This window comes from Molossus molossus, unplaced genomic scaffold (genome assembly GCF_014108415.1).
Source record: "Molossus molossus isolate mMolMol1 unplaced genomic scaffold, mMolMol1.p scaffold_m16_p_10, whole genome shotgun sequence".
Lineage (NCBI taxonomy): Eukaryota > Metazoa > Chordata > Mammalia > Chiroptera > Molossidae > Molossus > Molossus molossus.
Window position 1 is genome coordinate 58,555,490 of NW_023425345.1, and position 25,465 is coordinate 58,580,954.

Consider the following 25,465-nt stretch of genomic DNA (forward strand, 5'->3'; position numbering starts at 1 on the left):
GAGGTACGGGGCTCGCTGAGACCAGATGCTACTTGTTTGAGAGATTTTAGGAAACTCTGAAGTAGGATCCAAGACAGGCCAATCTTCTCTTCCTGGCACTGGAACCCTGAGCTGATGCCTGATGTGGGACCCCTCACTGAGGTATCCTCCTGATTTTTATCCACCACACGTGGGTGTGGGACCAGCCAGTCTGCCTCCGCCCCTCCTACCAGTCTCCATGTGGCTGCTGCTTTAATTCCGTAGTTGGAGGACTTTCATTCAGCTCGACATCAGGCAGTTCTGAAGGATGATTCTATTGTAGTTTAGTTGTAATTTTGATGTGGTTGTGGGAGGAGGCAATACCATGTTTATCTACGACGCCATCTTGACCAGAAGTCAGTGTTGCTTTATATTAAATACCTGCAGTTTGTTTCTCTTCAATATTGACTTGGCATAATAGGCCCTGTTCTCTTTATTTTTTTATTTTATTTTATTTTTTTTAATCCTCATCCGAGGACATTTTTCCATTTTTTGTACAGACAGAGTGGGAGGGAGAGAGAGGAAGAGAGAGAGAGGGAAACATCGATGCGAAAGGGACACATCGAGTGGCTGCCACCCGCACAACCAACCAGGGCCGGGGACAAACTGCAACCGAGGTACATGCCCTTAGCGGGAACCAAACCCGGGCCTCTCCGGACCGCAGGCGGACGCTCTAACCGCTGAGCCAAACCGGCCACGGCCCTTTTCTCTTTAATAGAACATTTTGATTTAGCTAGTCTAGTTCTATGCAAAATCCTATGGGGATATTGAGTAAAATGATTGAATCTATGGATTTCAGCTCCCTCCCCATATTCATTATTCCCAGAAGAAGAGGAGAAAATTCTGCTTCATAGAGTTAGAAGGGGAAACGTGGCATGTGTCCTGCAACCTTTTCTCTTGTTGTTTCCCTGGGAGTTTGCTGCCTGCAGAAGCACAAGTTCTGTGTGTGTTAGTTGTACAAGTCCCTCACCAGAGGAATGATGGGTTCATCTGTTTAATTCTAGTGTCAAGCACTTAGCTTCTTACTTAGCTTCTTGTTACTGTGTTCCTGAGCCATGGTTGCCAAAGGCTTTATCAATAATAAAATTCATATTTTGGTCTTGATCTGCTAAATTCTTTTTCTGTATTGGTTAAGAACTTGGGTAGATTATTATTTTTTTAAAAATCTCTTCCCTACCTCCCAGCCCCCTCTTCTGAGGTTTGTTAGTCTGTACCCTACTTCTATATCTCTGGGTCTGTTTTGTTCATCAGCTTGTTTTGTTCATGATATTCCACAAATTGGGTAGATTCTTGGTGCTACTTATCAGAAACCTAAAACCCCCAACATGGAGCTTTGCATTATAATATAAATACCTATTTACTTCTTTTGTCTGTTCAAGGAGACTCTAGACTCCTTGAAGCTATTACTTCAACCTATCATTGTTAAACTGAGTTCTGTTCACCTTTGAAGAGCAATATAATATAATGGTTATGAGCAAGGTTTTACTTTTCTAGCTTTGCCATGTACTAACTGTAAAATTTATTTATGGGATGGGGATAATAATACTTATTGCATGGAGTTATTGCAAGCATTAAATGAGCCAATATACATTAAAGTGATTTTAATAATAACTAGTGTCTAGGAAGTTCTAAATAATTATTAGTGCTGTTACTTTCTCAACATTTAAAATTACATAATGGGCATTCAATAAACACATTAATAGTAATGGATTAAAATAAATTGAGATGACCAAGCTTTTATGGTTCAATTCTGTGTTCATAGACTCATTTGGTCCACTGACTCTTATTGGATTTATCTTGTTTACCTTTCATAGAAACCTAGGTTTTATAGAGATATAACATTTGAAAATCTTTATGCCCCCATACACTTACTTTCTATTTGCATTATTGCAATGTTGTTATACCTGTAGGGAATATTATAAAATAATTTAGGAAGCTGAGTAAAGATATATCATGGAATGTTCAGATTTCTTAACATGAAAGAGATTATTAGGGATAGAGTGCCAAAGTGTGTGCATTTGGGTTTTGCTTCATATTATTAAACATAATTTTAAGAAAAGCAGTCTGTGAGATCATTTAATGCTATCTGAAGGCTATAAAGAATAAATTACTGATCTGAGGTCTCATAGACCGATTGCAAGGCTAAAACCTCATCTAATCCTCTATACTGAAAACCTGACTGATAATGGCTCAAATAAGTCAGGATTTATTTATTTTTCGTATACAACTAGCTGCTTGGAGGTTGTTGGTTGTAGTTCAGTGGCTCAGAGATGGCATAGCTCTGGGCTGGCTTCCTCGAGACTGTATTGATCTTTCTGACGTTAGTTGCCGATGGCTGTAGTGGGTCCTAGCATCGTATCCCTTCCCTGCTCACAGGCAGGAGCTCTTACCATCCTATGCTCTTATCTAGATGAAACATCTTTCTTGGAAGCTTATTGGCAGAACTGGGTCCTATGGTGGAAGGCAGGCAAGGAGGAGAAGAGGGTTAGAAAGGTCTGCTGGGTTAGCCTTGCAGCAGTGCCAGTCACAAACGTGCTAACGTGGTTCAGTATTTACTTTTATAGCACTATGATACTGTACATTCTAACATAAAAGTTATTCACGTCTTACTATATTTTAGGATTCTTTCTTATGTGTCTACTACAATTCGCAATATGAAAAAAAGAGGTTTATACTGTCATGTTAGTGAAATTTGTGCATTTCAAAACACTAACTTTTTAGATTTGTGTTGTTTATATCAAATGTATGTAACTCGAAAATAATTGTTGACAAATGTGTTTCTTAACAGGATAAGAACGCATTCTACGTTAACTGAAAATATGCTTTCTCATAAAGTGCAATTTGAGGGTAGGATCATATCAAGGTAGTTATGATTTCATTAAACTTTTAAAACTATGATTATAAAATATATTCTGTTTTCAAAAAAAATAACAATAATGAGATTAATTAAATTAATCACAAACAAGCAAATTTAGAACAAACATTTCTATTTATTTATTTTTTTGTGGTATGTGCCCCTAGCGGGAACCGAACCTGGGACTCTGGTCCACAGGCCGATGCTCAACCGCTGAGCCAAACATTTTAGGTAATATATATCAATCTGTTATAAAAGTTATATGAAGCATGAACCTAAAGAAAAACATTTTAATTATAAATTATTTAAAATGTAATTTAAAAATTTCTTTCGAAAAGAAATGTAGGAGTGAATTTTAAAAAGGTATATATAACTACCAGAAGATTCTAAACCATTGAAAAATTAACCTTTATGTAAGCTGCTTTATATAATTTTATGATAATGACTTAAATTAACAATAGATTATTGATAGATGTAAGAGGATGACAAAGATGATTCTTAAATCTCTTTTCTCAGTCTTATAAACTTCCAGTAAAAGGTAAATGCTACTTGATCTTCTTTGTGTACACTAATGGTACAGTTTTTTATTTATTTATTTATTTATTTATTTATTTATTTATTTATTTATCTATTTATTTATTTATTTAATCCTCACCCAAGAACATTTTTTCCATTTTTTTGTTCAGATAGAGTGGGAGGGAGAGAGAGAGAGAGAAACATCGACGTGAAAGGGACACGTCGAGTGGTTGCCACCCACACGACCCAACCAGGGCTGAGGTACGTGCCCTTAGCAGGAACCGAACCCGGGTCTCTCAGGACCGCAGGCCAACACTCTAACCGCTGAGCCAAACCGGCCAGGGCCAGTTTTTTATTTTTAATTATCATGTTTGTTTAATGATTTTAAACTTTCTCAGATAAAGGATAATAAATATATATTCTTGAGTGGCTTCTTGCAAGCTCAACATTTTAAAAAGATCTTTTACTTTATCTTAAAAGTCTATATCAAATTAATAATCTGTATATTCATATCATATCAGTGTAAGATAAAGTTTTTTCTCCATTGAAATCTAACTAAAATCGACACTTCAGAAAGCTGTGGCATGGTTTCTCTGTTATTTTCCAATAACCCTTGCTCATTGTCATGAATTCAAGTGGGTTAATATTATCCCTCTGACCTAACAACTTTAGCTTATAACTTAATTTGAAAATTATCCTATTTGAAAATCTTTGATATTATTCTCTTTTTCTAGAAACAGCCGTGATGCTTGCAGAGAGCTGGTCGGGTTCTTTTTTATTCATGACCAGTCCCTTACAATTTATGAATATCGGCAATTTGGGAAAAAGAGGTATGCATGAGGCCTTGTTACAGCTCTCGAGCTGACTACTTCCGAGATAAGCCGAATAACTTCACATTTCTGTCATTTAACTTCTAGAACAAATGTGCTTCCTTTTATTCAAAAAAACATCTATAGTCATCAGCGTGGACGAAGAAAAGGAAAACAATACCACCTTGGTGATTTTTATATCGTAAGTGAAGTGTGTGCGGACAAAGGTTTTAATTCCAGATGTTGGATTTTGTGGGATCCTGTGGGGCTGGAGGAGTGGGGCTTCTCATCTTCAACTGATTCTCTCTCCTTCCTGAGTAGGGGCATTTATTTGTGTGAACGGCTCATGGTTGATGTTTCCCTGGAGGTTCTGCCTCTCAGGCTCAGTTTCCAGCGGTCTGAATCTAAGCATAGCTTTTATTCCCCATAACACTGCTTTCTGCCCCAACCCAGATCCCCAGTCTAAGCCCAGGAGAAATTGTCTCTTGGTGCTTTTAAAAGCTTTACAGGGCTGTGCCTTTGGGTAAGAAGCTACTTCAATAGAATTAGGAGTGATGGTTCACCTACAAAAGACTTATCTTCTGAAGAGGCATGGTTTTCTCCACACAGTGAGGTGGTTGGCTCCGGAGGTGTCATGTATCTGATAGCTTGTCCTTGAAGTGATTTTTCCACTTCATGCATCTCCTGGCATGTGTGTATTACAAGGGATTCCCTAGAATGGGTCAATCATAGATAATGTTACAATTTGTAAAGTGCTCCTACATTTTAAATCATCATGTTCACATATTATCTCATGATTATAATGCAGCACTAGCCACAGTGGTCATTCATGTAACAAATATATATTCACAAGCATTGGAGCGAGAATAGTGAGTGGGTAAGGCAGACCCATTTCCTTACCCACTCACTATTTTGTGGAGTTTAGTCTAATGGAAAACACTGTTAGATAGGAGGGGGTAATAATTTAGTTTTGTGAGGTCAAAGAAGACTTTCTGAAGAAAGTGCTATCTAAACTTCACCTAGAGTAGGTGTTAGCTAGGTGGGATGGGGAGGTAAGAGAGGGTAGGGAAAGTCTGTCTGGAGCGTACAGTTCAAGGTTGGTGTTGTCAAGAATGAGTCAGAGCTGATTAAGAACAGCCTCTGTTAAAATGTTGTCTAAAATGTGTTGGGGAGCCATGGCCAGGTGGCTCAGTTGGTTGGGGGTTTGATTCCTAGTCTGGGCATATGCCTGGGTTGCATGTGGGAGGCAACTGATTGGTGTTTCTCTCTCACATCGATGCTTCTCTCTCTCTCTCTCTCTCTAAAAATAAATTTAAAAAAACATATCCTCGGATGAGGATTAAAAATAAATAAACAAGTACAATGTGTTGGGGAGTCATTGAAAGATAAGTTGTGAACAAAATGTGGAGTGGTGATATCAGGTTAGTGATTTAGAAAGATCTGGTTACAATGTGGGGAACAGATAAAGACTAGGTATAAAGAACCAGATTGGCTTGAAATATATAAATTTAAGAAGGAGGTTATGGCAACCTGAACTAAGCAGGTGGCTATGTCTGTGAAGCTAATTAGAAAAAGAAGATTAAAATATATGTATATATATATATTTAAGAGGTAGAGTTAATAATCTGTAGTAACTGTTAGGTGAGAAATTGGTATGAGGAACAACTTTACATCTTAAACTGGGATTAAATAAAATCTACATAGTATGTTACTCAAGTCTACCTCTTGAGGTCAGGAGAAAATCAGCTCCAACTCCCATTTTACAACCTGCTGAAAGGATGTTTAATGCCTGTCCCCCGAGTGAAGTTACCTTTAGCTCTGCTGTCCCCAGTAATTTAGAGTGGTTTATGATTCATTCTATTCCTGTTCCATGTCACTTGAAGCAGATGTGGAACTCTGCTCTCTTCTGTGATTTCCATGAAAGAAAGGGGGAGGAGGATCCACCTGCAAACCATGTATATGATGCTGTGTGTATATGGCCGGCATCTTTTTTTGTTTTAATCCTCATTGGAGGATATTTTTCCATTGATTTTCAGATAGAGTGGAAGGGAGGGAGGGAGAGAGAGAAACATCAATGTGAGAGAGACACATCGATTGGTTGCCTCCTGCTTGACTCCAACCGTGGCTGGGGATTGAACTGCAACTGAGGTACATGCCCTTGACCAGAATCAAACCTGTGACTCTTTGGTCTGCAGGCTGACACTCTAACCGCTGAGCCGAACCACTGAAAGGGATATGGAGGGAGGTTAATATTGCTGCAGTGTTGGCAACTTACAATTTCTTATGAGATATTCTTATTCTTAAGAAATATATCCCTCAAGTGTTTCTCATGTTAAAGGCCCCCTTCTTCAATATTCCATTTTTGACTCCTTCCATCTCCTGCCTTCAGTACTCCATTTCTTTATGCAAAAATATTCTACCTTCTCCTTCTTTATTTTGGGGATGCTTTTCAGGTGTTACTCTGGAACTTATCTTTTCTATATGCCCCACCAAAGTCTTTTTCTAAACTCTTTCTAAAAGAAAACATAGTACCAGCTATTAAGATAATAGTCAAATAAATATTCACACATGCCTATGGACACACCTGCATAAAAAAGTGCACCCACATATGTTCATTTATATGCATGAATATATATGTAGCTTCGGATGCACTGACACAGATCACATGGATGTGCACACATGTACATATACACACATTTGCTTTTATATATATTCTTATACATATAACACTACTACACAGTTCACATAATCTCTTCAACTGCTTAATATTATAACTTGAAAAGAATTTATATACATTTCAAATAAAGGAGAAAGCAAGTTTAGCGCTACAAGTTTTCTAAAGTAAATGCTCCAGGAAAAGGGAGACGAGAGAAATCTCTTCCATTATTTTCAAGAGAGAAAATTAAACTTTTTATTTTAAATTTGTGTTTGTCCTCATTTGACCATATTTATATGAGTGACTTAGAAATTAAAATAATAAAAACTTTCAAAGTGGATTAAGGATTTTTGATGGGAATATTTTTATTGAAGCCTTTATGTTCTAATTAGGTTGTACGTTTATCAAAAAACCAGGTGAGAAAGTGTGATTGATCTATTACAGTTTATCAATTTGCAGTACATCTTGCTGTGGGTCAATAGCTCTGTCTAGGAATGTCATAATTTTGATTTGAGTAATTTATTCTTTCTAACATTCTTATAAAAATGAAATTCTTATATATATATTTTTACATGGATTATTAAATAGAAGATTATTCTGATTCAGAAATCGATTGAAAGATTAGGTCCTTTCTGTTCCTTTATTATTAGCTGAAGCCTGTCTAAATGGTCTCTAAAATGCTTTTTAAAAATCATTTTAAAAGTATACTTTGTCACATAATCAAAATTGAATATTTAAAATTAGTATTAGTTGTATCTTACTTCTTATAGACTTTTTAAGCTTTAAATAATTCATCTGTTATTTTTTTTAGGGTGCAAACTTGACATTTTTAAGTTCTGATCATCCCAGACTTCCAGAAAGCATAAAAGAAAACACACTACTTATACTACGAATCACAAATGTTGATCAGAAAGCTTTGGAAATTCTCAGGTATGTCAAATACACATTTGTCATTTTAAAGGTAAGAGAAAACTATTTATTTATTATCTTAAAATGAGATTTAACCCTAAAGCATTTTTACTTTAATTAGGTTTATATTCTTTAAAGCAAAGTGTACCTATATTTGTCTATGTTATGTGCTATCTTGCGCTCCATGTGTGGGAACATTTACAATCAAGAAAAAAACAAAAATGATCCATTTCATGTTAAAGATATTTTATTAATTTGCCTTTTGTTTTCTTAAATGCTAACAATGCAATACAATTTAAAAGATGGCCTACAGTACCATATTGATAATTTTCCCCACATTTTAAGGGTCCTACATGTTAATAGTGTTTATTGATTAATAATATGCATCATGTAAAAATAATGCTATGAATAAAAAATGCTTTTAAATGAATTTGAGTTGTTTTAATTACTTTTCATATGATATTGTGTGCCATTATTCTTGCTGAATATTTCTTAGTGGCAAATGCATGCTTTCTTATGAGTGTTTCTTGGTGATAAATATAATTCACTTTGTTTTATTATTCAAAACGAATGCATTTTTTTGGCTTTCTAAAATAATATTTTTACATTTACATTTATGCTTTGCAAAGTAAAACTACTTTTAAATTTAACAGATTTAATTATTTTAAAAGAACACTGAAATAGCTACAAAAATGAATATTATGCTTAAACATAGTTTTTGGAAGGTTTTAAGGATTTTAGACCTTGACTTAGAATATTTAATCCTTCTGGGGATTAAATCAGCAGGTGGAAGGTGGGATTTGATTAATTAATCTCTAGGCATTCTTCTGACTTTGATGAGCATTTCATTGAATCTAGAGCAGGGAAGAGCTTAGAGTTTCCTACTTAAGCTTATAAAATAGCATATGTTTTTATCACTGTGAACGTGTCAATTGCAGAACTAATTCCGTGGGACATGAGGGTGATATAACCAGTCAAGAAGCCAATGATAGGCTGATCTTTCAAGCCATTCAAGGTATGTATCATTTTACTATACTTTCTAGTATTTTACATTTTTAACAATTTTCTTTGTAAGTAGTAAACCAGTATTTTTCAGGTATTTCTTAGTTTTATGGCACTTAATTTATATTTCTTTTCTTTTTTTTTTGCTTTTATCATTAGTTAGAGCAGGAGGGAGAGAGGAAGGAAGAGAGAAAAACATCGACGTGAGAGAGACACATCGAGTGGTTGCCACCCACAGGACCCCAAGGGGGGCCAGGGACAAACTGCAACCTAGGAACGTGCCCGTGGCAAGAACCAAATCCGGGACTCCCCGGTCCACAGGCTGACACTCTAACCGCTGAGCCAAACCAGCCAGGGCTAATTTATATTTCTTATTTGCTTACCTTTTTGTAAGTTAATTATATATACATATATATGTTTGAAAATATTTTTAAGATTTTTCCTACTTTAATAATCCTGTCTAACTGAATAACTAGTACTCTCTAAATCATGAATTTAACAATTTTGGAAAGAACTAGATAATGTGGGTTTCATTCATCAACTGAATCAAATGTGGCTGATTTTGTAAAATAATGCGTGTCTTATGCATCAGGTGTTACCCTAAAGAGATCTGTGGTAGCCTAGTGTAAAAGAAAGATATGAGACTAGGAGCCGGATTTTTTGGACTCTGTCATTCAATAGACATATGACTGTGCTAATCTCTTGTACCTCTTTTTTCATCTCTAACGTGGGAAAAATAATCTGTTTTATTAACTTTTCATAGTTGTAGTATATGCAGGCTTTGACACTATCACGTGTTACAAATTTGATTTCTAGAGTCTAATCTTCAAATTACTACAGTATACCAGGCTCAGGTGATTCTTCTGTTGAATTTCATAGTCTAGAAGTAATTGTAGATCAACATATACTTTTTGAGTTTCAGTACATTCTGGTTTATCATTTAAAGACTGTCAGGGGATAAAAATACATTGAAAAGCTGTCTGGAATTGGTATTTGAAGTCTCAAATGTTCTTGTTGCCATTGTGAGTAAATTGTTTTTTGTTTTTTTTTAATCCTCCCCCGAGGACATTTTTTAGATATTTTGTTCAGACAGAGTGGGAGGGAGAGAGAGAGAGAGAAACATCAACACGAAGGGGACACATCGAGTGGTTGCCACCCACACAACCCAACCAGGGCTGGGGACAAACTGCAACCGAGGTATGCGGCCTTAGCGGGAACCAAACCCCGGTCTTTCCGTACCGCAGGCCAGCTCTCTAACTGCTGAGCCAAACCGGCCAGGGCATGTTTATTCTATCATGGTCAAAACAATATTTGTCGCTACAGTGCATTGTATTTAGTGACTACTTTTGTCAAGTTACAATTTGAAAATTGCAACTATTTTAGACATTTTGAACTGATAATTTTTGAATGACTTGTTTGGTATCAGTTTTGTAATTCAGTTGGTAACAGCAAAGAAGTAGGAAAGAGATGAAAAATGTGGGATTTTTAGATGAAGAGGATGCCTAGAAAGCAAAATTTTATTTGTAACATTTAGGTTATTTTCATGCTAATAAAGTGAAACATTGTTTTCCTATATTTAAAATATAACACTTTCACCACACAGTGGTGCTATAGTCCTGGTATATTTACATGTAATTTTATATATAACCTTCTTTATTAAAAGGATTCTATTTTCCCAAGTTTTTTGTGTGTGTGTCATTCATACATATGATTTGGTTGACATTTCTCACATCATTTACATCAACTTTAATTTTCTTCCATGAGAGACAATTGCAATTTGATACATTTGTGAATAGGAACTATTAGTTTCTGTCTTTCCTCTTCCTAACCAGATAAACTAAAAGAACAGCTACATAAAAAAGGTGTCCGCATTTTGACTGGATTGGGAAAATACTTTCGACAATTGGACAAGGAAGGAAATGGACTCTTAGCTAAAGCAGATTTTAAGCAAGCTCTAAAAGTCTTTCACTTAGAATTGTCTGAAGAGGTATGTACAACAGATACTCACTGTGGTGAATGATTTATTATTCTTAGGTAATATTCTTTACTTCTCAACTGAAATTTTAGTAGTGCATTTGTCTCCTTCTTTATGCTCTGTTATTAGTATTAAGCCATCAGGTGACAAGTCCTGTTGATTTTTTTTTATTTATATTTTTTTTCTTTATTGATTTTGAAGAGAGAGGAAGGGAAAGAGAGAGAGAGGAACATTGATGAGAGGGAACAGCATTTGGCCACCTCCTGCATGCCTCTCACTGGGGATTTGGCCCACGGCCTGGGCATGTGCACTGGCTGGGAATCAAACCCGTGACCTATTGCTGCATGGGTTGACGCTCAACCACTGAGCCACACTGGCCGGGCTCCTGTTGATTTTTAAAGTGTCAACATTCATTCCTCTAACATATATATACTAAGAGCATATTAACTAGCCATGTCCTAAGCTCTGAGAAGATATGCTTTGTACTCTAAGGTCTTCATAATAAAAGCATAGAAAGACACAAATGATTGCAAAACAATATGATATGTGTTAATTAGAGAACGCTTTCAGAACAAATGGGATACGCTCCAATCCAGACCACAGGGAAGGAGAGGGAAGATGCTGGCAGGATTCCTGGAGGAGGATATATCCAAGCAGAATTTTAGAGATGAGGAATTGAGCAGACGAGAAGGGAGGAGTGTGGGTCAGACAATGGATAGTTCACAGAAAGGAAAAGCACATGTGAAGGAACGGAGGGGGAGGGAGTGTGGCCTGTCTAGGAATTGAAAGTGGTTCACCTCCTCACTCCCCAACCCCAGGGCTTTCGCACATACTGTACCTCTCTGCTGGGAGTCATCTTTCTAGACCTTTGTTTGCATGGCTGGGTTTTCTCCTCAGGGCACAGCTTTCTCGACTGAGATACTCTGTCTAGAGGAGCACCCATCTGATCCCTGGTCTGCCCTCTACCATTTACCCATTTTCTTTTCTTTCTCTTTTTTTTTAAAATCCTCACCAGAGGATATTTTTACATTTATCTTCAGACAGAGTGGGAGGGAGAGAGAGAGAGAGAGAAACATCGATGTGAGAGAGACACATCGATTGGTTGTCACTTGCATGACCCCAACCTGGGCTGGGGATGAACTGCAACCGAGGTATGTGCCCTTGGCTGGAATCGAACCCAGGAATCTCTGGTTTGCAGGCCGATGCTCTAACCACTGAGCAAACTGTCCAGGGCCCATTTTATTTTCTTTATGCCACTTTTTAGGTATTGTCCGCTGTGCCTGCAGGTAGATTGTAAACCCTGTCAGGGCAGGGGACAGCATGCTTCTAGTTTCCTGCTGTAACATCTTTAATAAAACCTGGCTTACTCCAGTGCTGGATCAATGCATAATATGTACATTAGTTTAAACTGATAGATTGATGGAAGGAAGGAAAAGAGAAAATGGAAAGAAATAAGCTTAGGGAGTGTCTATTACATTAAAGCCTTGCATGCCCTGCTCAGAAGTTTGGGTTTCATTCTGAAAGTATATGAATTTGAAACAAACCTACCTCCAGAGTTTCAGGTAAAGCATCCTCTTCATTGTTCTCTTTTGCTTCAAACAGTCACAAGATATAGTGTATGTTGTGGAAGGAACACCTGAAATTGAATTTATGAGACATAGATCCAAGTCCTAGCCTTACTACTTGAATTGTGTGGTCTTGAATACATCTTTTCATTTTCGAATGTATAGGCTCTGTCTGGGCAATCCAGAGGTGATACCTACAGTCAGAGTGTATGAGATTTGAAGCTCAAATGAGAAAATTACATGGGACTACATGTTATTGACTGAACTCTGTACCAATATGACGTGTATATTACTGTTGTGACAGACCTGTCTTTTGTAGTTTTCACAACATTTAATTTTATGGTCCATCTACTGACACTACGGATCATCTAACTTGACCTCTTCCTTTTATTAAAAACAACAACAACAACAATAAAAAATTAGAAAACCGTGGTATCTTTATCCACAATGACAAAGGAAATTAAAGAAACTGAGATAAAACTAGAACCTAGATAATCTGGAGCATTAGTACATATTCTTCATCACCACACCACTTCCCTCTTTAGTTGATTTGCTCAACTTTTTTATCTTCAATTTTTTATTAATTTATTTTTGTTACAGATGTTTCTCCTTTTTGCCCCTAGACACCCTTCTCCCCATCCCACCCCCGACCCCCTAGCATTGTTGTCTGTGTCCATTGGTTATGCATATATGCATATACGTTCTCTGGTTTGCCTCATTCATACTCCCAGCCCCCCTTCTCTGAGGTTTGTCAGTCTGAACCATACTCCTTTCTATGTCTCTGGGTCTATTTCGTTATAAACTTTTATTATTAGATTTAGGAATAAAAACTAAAAAAATTATATAAGGCATCTAACATAGAACATATTATGAAAATATGAGTAAGCTTCCACTCTTTCTCATATATTTTACATAATAATTATTTTTTAAATTTATCTTTATTGTTGAAAGTATTATAGATGTCCCTCCTTTTTCTCCTATTAACTCCACACACCCTCCATCTTCACCACATTTTCTGTGTCCATTGGTTATACATATATGCATATAAATTCTTTGATTTATCTCTTCCCACCCACCCTGCCCCCTTCCCTCTGAGGTTCCACAGTCTGTTCTCCACTTCCATGTCTCTGGATCTGTTTTGTTTGTCAGTTTATTTTGTTCATTATTTTCTACAAATAAGTGAGATTATGTGATCTTTGTCTTTCTCTGACTGACTTATTTCGCTTAGCCTAATACTCTCCATGCTGTCTCAAATGGTAAGAGATCTTTCTTCCTTACAGCTGCATAGTATTCCATTGTGTGAATGTACCAAAGCGTTTTTATCCACTCATCTATTGATGGACACTTGGACAGTTTCCAGATCTTAGCTATTGTAAATAGTGCTGCTATGAACACAGCGGTGCATAAATTCTTTCTGATTGGTGTTTCAGGCTTTATAGGATATATTCCTAGAAGTGGGATCACTGGGTCAATTGTCACTTCCACTTATAATTTTTGAGGAAACACCATATTGTTTTCCACAGTGGCTGCACCAGTCTGCATTCCCACCAGCAGTGCACTAGGGTTCCTTTTTCTCCACACCCCTGCCAGCACTGATTGTTTGTTGATGGCGGCCATTCTGGCAGGTGAGGTGATACCTCATTGTCATTTTAATTTGCATCTCTTTGATGGCTTGTGACCTAGACCATTTTTTCATATGTCTCTTGGCCATTTGTATGTCCTCTTTGGAGAAGTATCTATTCAGGTCCTCTGCCCATTTTTAAATTTTAAATAATATTCCCTGTTTTTTCTCCCTGATGTCACTGGAGGCTTGCCATGCAATAATAAGCAAGATTAAGTGGCTATAAAATAAGAATATAAACAGAGGCATGGATATATAGATCAGACAGACAGCTGTCAGAGGGGAGAGGGGAGGGGGCACTGGATGAGAGAAGGTGAAAGGATCAGCCGAATGACATATATGCATAACCCAGAGCCACAGATGACAGTGAGGTGATAGCCAGAGGAAAGGGGGAGCAGTGGTAGGGTGGAGGTGTGCAAATGGGGTGGGGTAGGGGGAATGATGAGGACATCTGTAATAGTGCCAACGGTAAAAATAAAGTTAAAAAAATCTTTTTTTTTTTTTAATGCTTATATCTCACAGACCAATATCCTGGTCAGTGGGTTTGGGAGAGATTTTATTTTTTAAAAAAAATTTTAAATTTTCTTTTAATGAATTAATAAATTTTTATTACAGATGTTTCTTCTCCCCCCCAGATACACTCCTCCCTCTCCTGCCCCGCCCCTCTAAGCATTGTTGTCTATGTCCATTGGCTATGCATACATACATATAAGTTCTTTGGTTTATCTTATCCATCTCCCTTGCCCCCTCCTCTGAAATTTGTCAGTCTGAACTGTACTCCTTTCTATGTCTCTGGGTCCATTTTGTTCATCAGCTTTTTTTGTTTATTATATTCCACAAAAAAGTGAGAGCATCTGGTATTTGTCTTGCTCTGATTGGCTTATTTTGATTAGCATAATACTCTCGGCGACATGAAGGGCCTGGAGAGTATTATGCTAAGTGAAAAAAATCTTAATACATAGAATAACATATGGAAAGTACCCTTTCCTTTTAAAACTTGTATTTTCTAACTTCTATTGGTTATTTCTAGTTTATCATTATAATAAATATCTTTGTGCAATCATCTTTGCACACATAAGTGTGCACACACACAAACACAAAGAATATAAGAATCACCAGCCTGGGTCTAATTGTAGAACTAGTTTGTGGTAATGCATAGTTGTTCTCCCTGATAGGAAATAAAAAAAAAAAAAAATGGAACGTACCTGAAATAGCTTAATTTCCATAGAGATACTATCATTGAATTAACCTCATTTTTTTTTTTTCAGTTGAATTATCATTTTTCATTCTGTACCGTATCTTAAAAAGAGTTATATAAATTTGTGGTGACTTTGATAAGTCATTCAATTCTTGAAAATTATTTCTTTTAAGCCTCAAGTGTTATCTTTTAATTCTAGCATTAGAGTGGTTGGGTGAGCAATATTGTGATTTTGAACGACAAGCTCATTTTCACACTTAAAAGCTCATTTTATAGACACTTAAAGTATAGGTCATGAAGGCAGTCCAAAAAATTATGGGTTGTTGAGAATTGGGGGGAAGCAGGGCATGTTAAGATTTAGTTTTTCTTACTAAAGTTTTATTTGAAAAGTTAGGAGAAAGTAGAAGAGAATATTTTTTGAGGCTCTATTGTCACGGGAAAGGAGACCTGGCCCTGAGCAGTTCTGCCCTGGGCCGGCTGGTGGTGAGTTCTTAACTCCGCACAGGGGAGAATTGACAACACAAGTCAGGTGAGGATGTTAATAAACATTGAGAGGATATTTATTAAAGCCGGGGACGGTGAAACAAGGAAGGGCTTAGGACGGAAGAAGCAACAGGAGACTAGGCGGATCTGCTTTGGCTCCCTAGAAACTTACTGGGAAAAAGTGAGCCAAGGCAAGCTGCTGTCAGCTCACTGGAATCAGAGAAAAGGGGCCTTGGAGACAGGTTCAGGGGGTTAGCTGAGGACAGCTGCTGCTGCCCATTGCTCCCCTGGTTGCAGGTGTCCTTGAGACCCTTAGATTTTAGGAGATGCACACCTGTGGGGGAAGAGGAGGGGGCTGGAAAGGTAAGGTCGTTCTCCCAGGAGAGAGAGCTTTTGCTGGGTCCTTTGTTTTAAGGGTTTTTAAAGGCTGGGAGTCTAGGGGCAATCTCGATAGAATAGTCATCAACCTTTCCAGGTGTGCTCTAACAGGGTCATGGTCTCTACTGATGGGTCAGTGCCAGGGCAAGAGGTCATTAGTCAGTGCAGGTGGTCCTGGCATCACCTGCCTGGTTTTGCTGCTTTTCTGGGCCTGGAGCTGAAATCCAACTGAGGTCAAGATGTTATCTCTAGGAATTAAAGGTCAGGGTCTAAACCACATGCCCAGTGATCATTCATTCCCGGGGAGGAAAGGCCACCTTGAGGGCGAGATCCGGCACCAGTTTTGCCCATTGCTAGGCCCCTGGGCTCTCCACCCTGGGGACCTGTAAGTTGCTCAGCCAGCTGGTTCAGCTATTTGTTTCTGTTTCCCCTGTCCACTTGCCAAGGAATTTTTTTAGCTTCTTACTATCCTGTCTCACTATGATTTGTCAATCACCTTGTTGGATGTTTTATTTACATTCTCATTAAAAGCTAACAACTTGACTGAAACACTGAAAATATATTTACCTGAGTTTAAGAACACCTCATGCTGTAATTCGTTTGTTGCAGAAACTGTGGGAATAGAGCATTCTATTAAATAGTACATTTATCAAAGCAGTCGGTGGCAGTAGTAAAATGAACAAACTAGCATAAGGGATTTACTCAAAATAACACCTTTTTGTTGTAAATTATGGAATAATATTAGAGTCATTCAAATAGTATGCTTTATACTATCAAGCATGACTACTAGCAGAAATACAATTAGTGGAATGAATGCTATTGGAGGTATTCCAGAACCTGAATGATTATCCAATTGTCACAGATGTAATATGTAAAAATAATTAAATGTTCAAATCCAAGTAAACGGTAAGCACTTTCTATTTTTGTATAGAAAGGAACTGAATTTTAAAAGGCAATTTGTGTCTTATTGCTACTCCGAAATGGTTATTAACTTTACAGAACTGTCCACCACAGAGTTTCTTTAAATAGCTTTCTGAATGCCTTTGATTGAATTTATATACAATTTTTGGGGACTTTTCTTAAGTCTTCCACCTTGTTTAGGACTATAAAAGATGTAACAAAATATCATTATCTTCTGGTCATATACAATTTAAAGGTGTAAGAGTGGTCTCTGTGTGTTGTTTCTAGGATTTTGAGTCTTCATGGCTAATTCTGAACGACAGTGGTGATGGCAGGGTTGATTATGGAGAATTCAGACGTGCTGTTATAGGCGAAATGAATGAATACAGGAAATCATTTGTCCGAAAGGTAACTTTGTTAAATAATCTTTCAAATAGTTACTTTTAATTGTTAGGTTTTAAATTTTAGAACTTTAGTGAGTTACCATTGAAAATGTTCCAACTCCCGCCCTGGCCAGTTTGGCTCAGCGGTTTAAGCGTCGGCCTGCGGTCCAGAGAGACCCGGGTTCGGTTCCCACTAAGGGCACGTACTTCGGTTGCAGTTTGTCCCCGGCCCTGGTTGGTCGTGCGGGTGGCAGCCACTCGATGTGTCCCTTCACGTCGATGTTTCTCTCTCTCTCTCTCTCCCTTCCTCTCTCTCCCTCCCACTCTATCTGTACAAAAAATGGAAAAATATCCTCGAGTGAGGATAAAAAGAAAAAAAAGAAAATGTTCCAACTCCCTTTATCTGTAACGTATTTTGGTTTTAGTAAAACACAAATGAACACACACAAATACAACTCTCCTAGGACAAAGCTAAATAATTTATGCGCATGTTTTAGGAAAATATTATAAAAAGAAAATAAAATCTGAATCCGATTTTGGTTCACAAATTACTAGTTCCATAAATTGCTGGCTCCATAAATTACTAGCTATGCAACTATATGTGTTTTTAAATATCCTGAACCTCAGTTCTTTACCTCATAGAGTTGGTACAACGATTGAATGAGATAATACATGTAAATTTCTTCATGTTGTGGCTTTCTCATGGTCAGGGCTCAATACACGTTATCTTAGGATGACTAAGATGGTTCTCTGGTTTTTATAATATGCATGTTAAGTGTTAAAATGAAGATTAAAATGATCAAGTTACGTTGGAATTAAAAACAAGAGTACTGATTTTTATAGGAAACTACATATTACTTTAGTTCTGGTAGCGTTTTAGGACATACTTTTGAGCAAGTAGTTTTCTTTTTCTTTTGTTTATGTACCTAATATAAAATGTATATGTATCTAATACTGAACAAAACTATTGTATATAGAGTAGTATAGACAATTACATCAAGTATCAATCTCAAATAGAAAAATATCAAAATCTCTACTGGTCAGAAGACACAATAAAAACTTTAAGCCAAACAAATTATCCTCATAGTATTTATAAATTTACATACTTTTTGTACTTTACATATCCTGGTGATAGATTTGAGTATCAGAAGTAGAAACTGGAGAGTTGCCTCTTTTATATATCTTGGTACTGGGAACAGAAGACACAAGCAGAGTTATACAGTACTGTATTAGTTGGCTAGGGCTGCCTTATTAAGTGCCACAGATTGGGTGGCTTAAACAAAAGAAATCTATTATCTCAAAATTCTCAAGGCTAGATGTGCAGGATCAAGGTGTCAATAGATTTGGTTTCTCCTGAGGCCTCTCTCCTTGGCCTGTAATTGTCTTCTCCCTGGGTGTTCACATGGTCGTCCTTCAGTTTGTTTTGTTTTTGTACTAATCTCCTTTTTTATAAAGACACCAGTCATACTGGATTAGGGTCCACCCTAATGATTACATTTTAACTGAATTACCTCTCTGATTTTAGTGATGGAATATTTGGAAGTTCACTTTTCAATCAAAATAGTTCTGACAATTTGTCTTAGCCATTTATCAGTTTCATGTGAATCTTAAGCTGGAAGTTATCTGAGAGGTTTTTTTTTTTTTTAATCTAAATCTAGTGTGCAGAGGAGGAAAGCCAGGGCAACAGAGGTTACTTTATCAAAGTCAAGGTGCTAGAAAGTAATAGAACTAATATTTGAGTGCAGGTTACCTATCTCGACCCTGAAAAAGAAGATACTTACCAAGAAGGGCTCCTGGTAGCTAACTGGTCTCAAATTTATAAGTAGATCCTAGCCACTATTTCTAAACAGGGGCCTCCCACAAAGGCCATGCTTTGGGGAGAAGCCTGCTCTGAACTGCCTGCCTGCACTGTGTTCCTAGTGTATGATCCAGCTCCTTTAAAGGAGACCCTGGAGTTGGGTTTCAACCTGTAGGACTGCGGCTTTCCCTGTTCAGTCAGAGCTGTGCATCCATTCCTCATTAGCATCTTACTGACCAGTCAGGGCAGTACCATTCTGACCAATCAGGACAGTGCTTTTTGGACCAATCAAACTATGAGGATTTGGAGCCCTTATTTGCATGAGGATGGACCAGTTAGGGTCCAGAGGCAGGGACTTCTGTCTCTATAAGTCAGCTTTCCTCTGGTTCAGGAGGCCACTTTCTCTTTCTGTTGAAGACTGAAGACTATGTTTCCCCAGCTGGAGCTGAAATAGTGAAGACAGCTCCTCAGACCAGAGCAGGGTAGAGCAGGCAGACTAAAGCAGAACAAAGTGGAGCTGACCAGGTAGGAGCAGAGCTTTGTGAGGGGGCCTTACCCAAGGACCGCCTCTCCTGAGGACCACCTTGCAGCCATGCTGTTCCACAGCCTCTGTTTCACAATGGAGCTGTTTGCACTGGATAAAGTTCCCTTCACTGTAGCCCAAATTGGTGATTCCTGTTGGTGATGAATTGGTGCCAACGGACATCAGTTGACATCTTAAATCTTGTTCCAATACCCTTCTTCCTTGTATTCATGATGCTTCTTTCATATACCAGTTTTTAGTATTTTTATTATTTCAATTTTTGTTAATTCTCACCAGAGATATTTTTTTCCATTTTTTTTTTTTTTTATTAGAGAGAATAGAAGGGAGAGAGGGGGGTAGGTAGAGAGAGAGAGGGAGGGAGAGAGAGAGAAACATAGATACATCAACTGGTTGCCTCCCATATGCGCCCTGACTGGGCCTGAGGATCAAACCTGCAACCCAGGTGGCTGCCCTTGACTAGAAATTAAATCTGCAACCCTTCGGTGGGGGGGGCCAACACTCTAACCACTGAGCAACACTGACCAGGCCAGTTAATATTTTTAAATTGTTTTGTTTAGAGCCTATAAATAACTACTTCAGAATAAAAAAAAACTATGTTTTCATGTCTAATGATTTCATAGAAAAACATAACATTTCTTTTGTTATTTAGGCCTTTATGAAATTGGATTTCAACAAAACAGGCAGTGTGCCTATTATAGACATAAGAAAATGTTATTGTGCAAAGAAGCATCCTCAAGTAATTTCAGGTAATTATTATGAGTTAAAATGTATTAAATTTCTAAAATGTTAGTTAATAAAAGTAATACCTTCAAATAATATTAATTTATAATGTGGATCTGAGGCCATTAAGGGAGGAATAAACAATTATTTTTTAAACTAGAAAAGTGAGAGCTATTTGACCTTCATTTAAAAATTCTTAGGTCTGTATTTATTTTTTCTTCTGATGTTTATGTTCAAGATTGAACTTTTATTTCCTATTGAGGTAGTGAGGAATTTGAGTTAAAAAGAACAGAATAGATATAGAGAACAGATAATTACATGTGCAAGTTCTCTGAATCAGTTTTACCGAATGTGCTTATACTTGAAGGTTTAAGGCAGAATGAGGGAATGTTTTTCTCTAGGGATAGAGCTGTACATAAAATAAACATACATATGTCTATGAAAATTTAAGGATATAGCAAACATCTCAATGTAATTCTAGTGATTCATCACCAGCTATATTTCTTCTGGCTTTAATCTTTGCATAATTGCTTTACAAATGAATTTTTATTATGTAGAAAGCACTTGGCCATAGTAACTTCATTCTGTACATTACATTTCCCTCTATAGAGGTAGCAGTCACTATTATTTAATATACACATATATCTCAGTCCTTACTCTGGATTTTCATAGCTTGTGTGTACTATAATTACCTAACACTTTTTGAAGTTTTTTTCGTGAATGGTTCACTAAACTTATTGCTGTGTAGTTTGATTTTTATATTCAATAATTTGTTTTAGAGCTCTTTTTATGCTAATCCACATTGAGCCATCTTGTTTTTATCTGCTGCATATCATTCTTTTAAAAATCAGTATACTATAATTTACCTGGCCAGTCTCCTATTGGAAGACTTAATTTCTATTAATTGATGTGCCACCAACAAAGCAATGAGTATGCTTGTTTGGCCCATTTTCTGCTATTTTCTTGGGGTAATATCAAGACCTAGAATGTCTACATTTAAAGTTTTAACTGATACTTCCAAATTGTTTTGTAAGACGGCTATACCAGATTATACTGCCATTATTTGGGAGATTTATTTTACCTCAAATTTTTGCCAATTTAATAGGCTATAATTTTTTAAATTTGTATTTCCCTGGTTACTAGGGAGATTAAATATATTTTTGCATGTTTATTAACCATTTATAATTTATATGTAATGAATAATTTCTTTCTAATTCATAATTTTGATTATATACTGTTAAATACTATCGAATGCTATTATTCTAGAATTTTCCCTTTTTAATATTAAAAAAGATACACTAATTACTTTGGTTTATTACCATTATTAGCCCTTGTAAATAATTTATTTATTGCTTTTAATTGTGAAATGAAAAAAATTAAACAGGATTTGTTATGAAGATTAAAGCTAATGATCACTACTGGCTTCCTTTTTAAAAAATAATATATTTCAGGTCAAAGTAGCTCAATATGCTTATCATTGACTTTAAATGCACTACAATTGCCATAGAGAATTTCTTGTATGATTTAGTATATACATATTTTTTCCTTAAAATCCATGTCATTCTCTGCTTTTTCTCTTTAATTAGTCACACCAAAGATAAGAACAAGATAGTTTACGTATTTCTAAATTAGGTGCTTTCAACATCATGTATTTTTTCTCTTTGTCTTCTCCCCTCTAATAATCTTAATTAAATTGCTTAAGTAGCTTTAATTTTTTTTATGTGTCATTGAAATGTTGGTGAGGGTTTTGTTTTGTTGTTGGATAAACCTTTGTTAGTTTAAGAAATTACATACCTTGCCTTTGCATTCACATTGAAGAAAATAAGCTTGCAAACTAAACAATCTTAAAAAGAGGAAAAGCTGTTACTGTTGTTTTTTTTTTAAAGCACCCCTTTATTTATTTATTTATTTATTTATTTATTTATTATTTATTTTTTTATTGATTTTAGAGAGAGAGGAAGGGAGAGGGAGAGAGATAGAGACATAAGTGAGAGAGAACATTGATTGGCCACCTCCTGCATGCCCCCCACTGAGGATCGGGCCCACAACCTGGGCATGTGCCCTGACCAGGAATCGAACCGATGACCTCTTTGTGCATGGGTCGATGCTCAACCAGTGAGCCACACTGGCTGGGCGATTCTCTACAATTTAAATTAATTTCAAATTAAGGCTTTAGATCAGACAATTTAACTACAGAAAATATTTTCTTTTTTCTTTGTTTAAATAATGTATTTAAGAAAATACTTTCAGCTTTAATAGAAATGGAATTTTTCAAGTGTTTTTTTTTTTTGTGTAATAGTATTAACAATCTAATGTTATATATTAAAATACTAAGAAGCACAAAAGCGGTTAGTTAACAAATGATAGAAGATTGGTATTTTCTGGGTGGGGATATGAAGGAGGTATAACTTTCTTGAATATTTGAAATAAATTTCAATAAAAAATGTTTTTCTTAGAAAAAAAATAGTGTGAAAACTTATCTGTTTAAAAATATGGATGGTGCCCTGGCCTGTTTGGCTCAGCGGTTAGAGTGTCGGCCTGCGGTCCGGAGAGACCCGGGTTCGGTTCCTGCTAAGGGCACGTACTTCGGTTGCCGTTTGTCCCCGGCCCTGGTTGGTCGTGCGGTGGCAGCCACTCGATGTGTCTCTTCACATTGATGTTTCTCTCTCTCTCTCCCTTCCTCTCTCTCCCTCCCACTCTATCTGTACAAAAAAAAAAAAAAAAGGAAAAATATCCTCGGGTGAGGATAAAAAAAAATATATATGGATGGTAAACAGAGAGGGAAATATTTTCTGCCAACATGTATATATTTTTATATAGATTAGATCTTGATAAATTTATATCCTTGTCTAATGTTTAAATCACAAATTCACTTTATTGTTTTACATTACATCTCTGTATGGCATAATTATTGTCCTTGTTTATTCAACCTGTTTTTAAAAAATAATCACTCTTTTATTTCTAACATTTAATTTTAAAATACAGCAAGTATTTTGCTATTTATAGCAGATCTTATTCTTTTTGTTTGAATGAATTGTTACCTAAGTCCATTAGAGAACCTCTAGTGTTTGAAAAAGAGAGAGAACATTGATTGGCCATCTCCTGCATGCCCCCCACTGGGGACTGGGCCCACAACCTGGGCATGTGCCCTGACTGGGAATCTTAACGTAATTTTGCCTATCCTGTTTTATGTTTGCTATTTTAAAATACATGATTTTTATGAACTATACTTAAATAAAACAAATTTAAAAAGTCAAATGATTTATAGAGTCACACAGATTTTTCTAACCCATTTCTGCCTTTGTATATGGGCCTCTGTTTATTTTCTTTGAGTATTATCTGACCATCTGTAGCTTCCTTTCATCTCTTAAATCCTCTTTTCTTATTAAAAAATTCATGAGTGTCTCTTTTCCTGTTCTGGTCTAAGATCCTGAGAGTAGATCAGTGCAAGGAGGGTAGGGAGTGCAGAGGGTGGCGAATTAGTGAGAAGAGTTTGTGATGCAGGACCTACATTCCCGGTGGTCAGTGAAAGCTTCCCAAGAAAATGGTATTTAAGCTGAGATCTGTCTTCCTCCAACTGACCTTAACATGATCAAATTTACTTATTTAAATAGCTTATTGTTCTCTTTCTGAATTAAAAAAAAAAAGTCAAATTACTTTTAAAAAGGATAAATTAGGTATTTTGTGTTCTCTCTTTAAAAAAGAAAACCTAGCCTGGCTGGTGTGGCTCAGTGGTTGAGCATCGACCCGTGCACCAAGGGGTCGCTGGTTCAATTCCCAGTCAGGGCACATGCCCAGGTTGTGGACCCAATCCCCAGTGGGGAGCATGCAGGAGGTGGCCAATTGATGTTCTCTCTCATCGATGTTTCTGTCTGTCCCTCTCCCTTCCTCTCTATCTAAAATCAATAAAGAAAAAATAAAATAAAATAAAACCTAAAGAATTACAATTTTTTAAATATATGATTCTCAATAACATCTTCTTATAGGATAAAGTCAATCATATTTAATGTAACCCAATGGAAACAGCCTACTTAATGTCCGAGATTAAAATAGAATGATTTAATCAAGTGGAAGTTCTTCTGCAAACATTTTCATAGGCCTTTGATGATCTTTGTTTGCAGTAATATTTCTAGCTGCTGTTATGAGTAACTGATTCACAAAATAACTAATGCCTGAATGGAGAGATGCCTTTCATACATTGCATCACTGTGCTAACAGCATGTAAATCTTTGAAATAATTTTTTTCTTCTTTCCTTATTTCTAATGGAAATGAATCTGAGTTCTTTAACACATTAAGAAATACATTAAGAATATCTACAGTTGTAACTGTTATTTTGCATATACATGTAGGATGTACCTTATCAGAAGTTTAAAAGATGCCTCCAGTGTGTGTTACAGTCATTACCATTAAATTCTAGTTCATGTAAGAAAATGTTTACATAAATTGGAGAGTAATTTGACATAGATTTCAAATTGTTGAAAAGATTTTACAAGGTGATTAAATGTTTCTTTACCATTATCAGTCATTTTCCTGTACTTTTATGGAGATTGTTACATAGTCAGTACTATTTTGCAGGTCATTCCACAGAGGAAGAAATCAAATTATCTTTTCTAGAAACACTAAAAGATGCCTGCAGCAAGTCCGATGAAGTGTCATATGGGGAATTTGAAGATTACTATGAAGGTCTAAGTATTGGAGTAGTAGATGATGAAGATTATGTTACTATTTTACGTACTCCATGGGGGATTTAGTTTTCTAAAATTAGCCGTAAGCATTTTTAAGGAGATGTGAATTCAATGTAAAGTATGATCAAACACTGGAATACATTTTTCTGAAGCTCTATCCTGTTCTCTTTTAATCAAGAAAGTTGAGTCTGGAGAGAGAAGTATTCAGAAAGACAGATGTAGGGGTATGTGTATGTTTATGAGGTATGAGTGCTCATGTATGTATATGTTTGAAAAGATATGTGTTTTTATTTATTACTTATCTTGAATATATTTCAGAGGTATTTTTTAAAAATTAGCCTTCATAGAAAAATAACATCTGTATCAAACTATATGAGATCATCTATATAGTAACCAAGTTTCTAGTCCATTTTTTTTCTTGCTATTCATTTCCCCAAATAAAATTGCTAC

General features: G+C 36.4%; 1 protein-coding gene across 1 annotated transcript in view; it reads left to right on the top strand.

The window, feature by feature from the left end:
- CAPS2 (calcyphosine 2) overlaps positions 1–25,081 on the top strand; it is a 44,188-nt gene extending 19,107 nt beyond the window's left edge. The window contains exons 8-16 of the mRNA XM_036252549.1: positions 2,807–2,881; positions 4,123–4,218; positions 4,306–4,399; positions 7,665–7,783; positions 8,701–8,777; positions 10,597–10,751; positions 17,173–17,292; positions 20,259–20,355; positions 24,906–25,081. Coding sequence (XP_036108442.1) covers positions 2,807–2,881; positions 4,123–4,218; positions 4,306–4,399; positions 7,665–7,783; positions 8,701–8,777; positions 10,597–10,751; positions 17,173–17,292; positions 20,259–20,355; positions 24,906–25,081 — 1,009 coding nt within the window. The remainder of the gene's footprint in view (positions 1–2,806; positions 2,882–4,122; positions 4,219–4,305; positions 4,400–7,664; positions 7,784–8,700; positions 8,778–10,596; positions 10,752–17,172; positions 17,293–20,258; positions 20,356–24,905) is intronic.
- Positions 25,082–25,465: the final 384 nt, after the last annotated feature.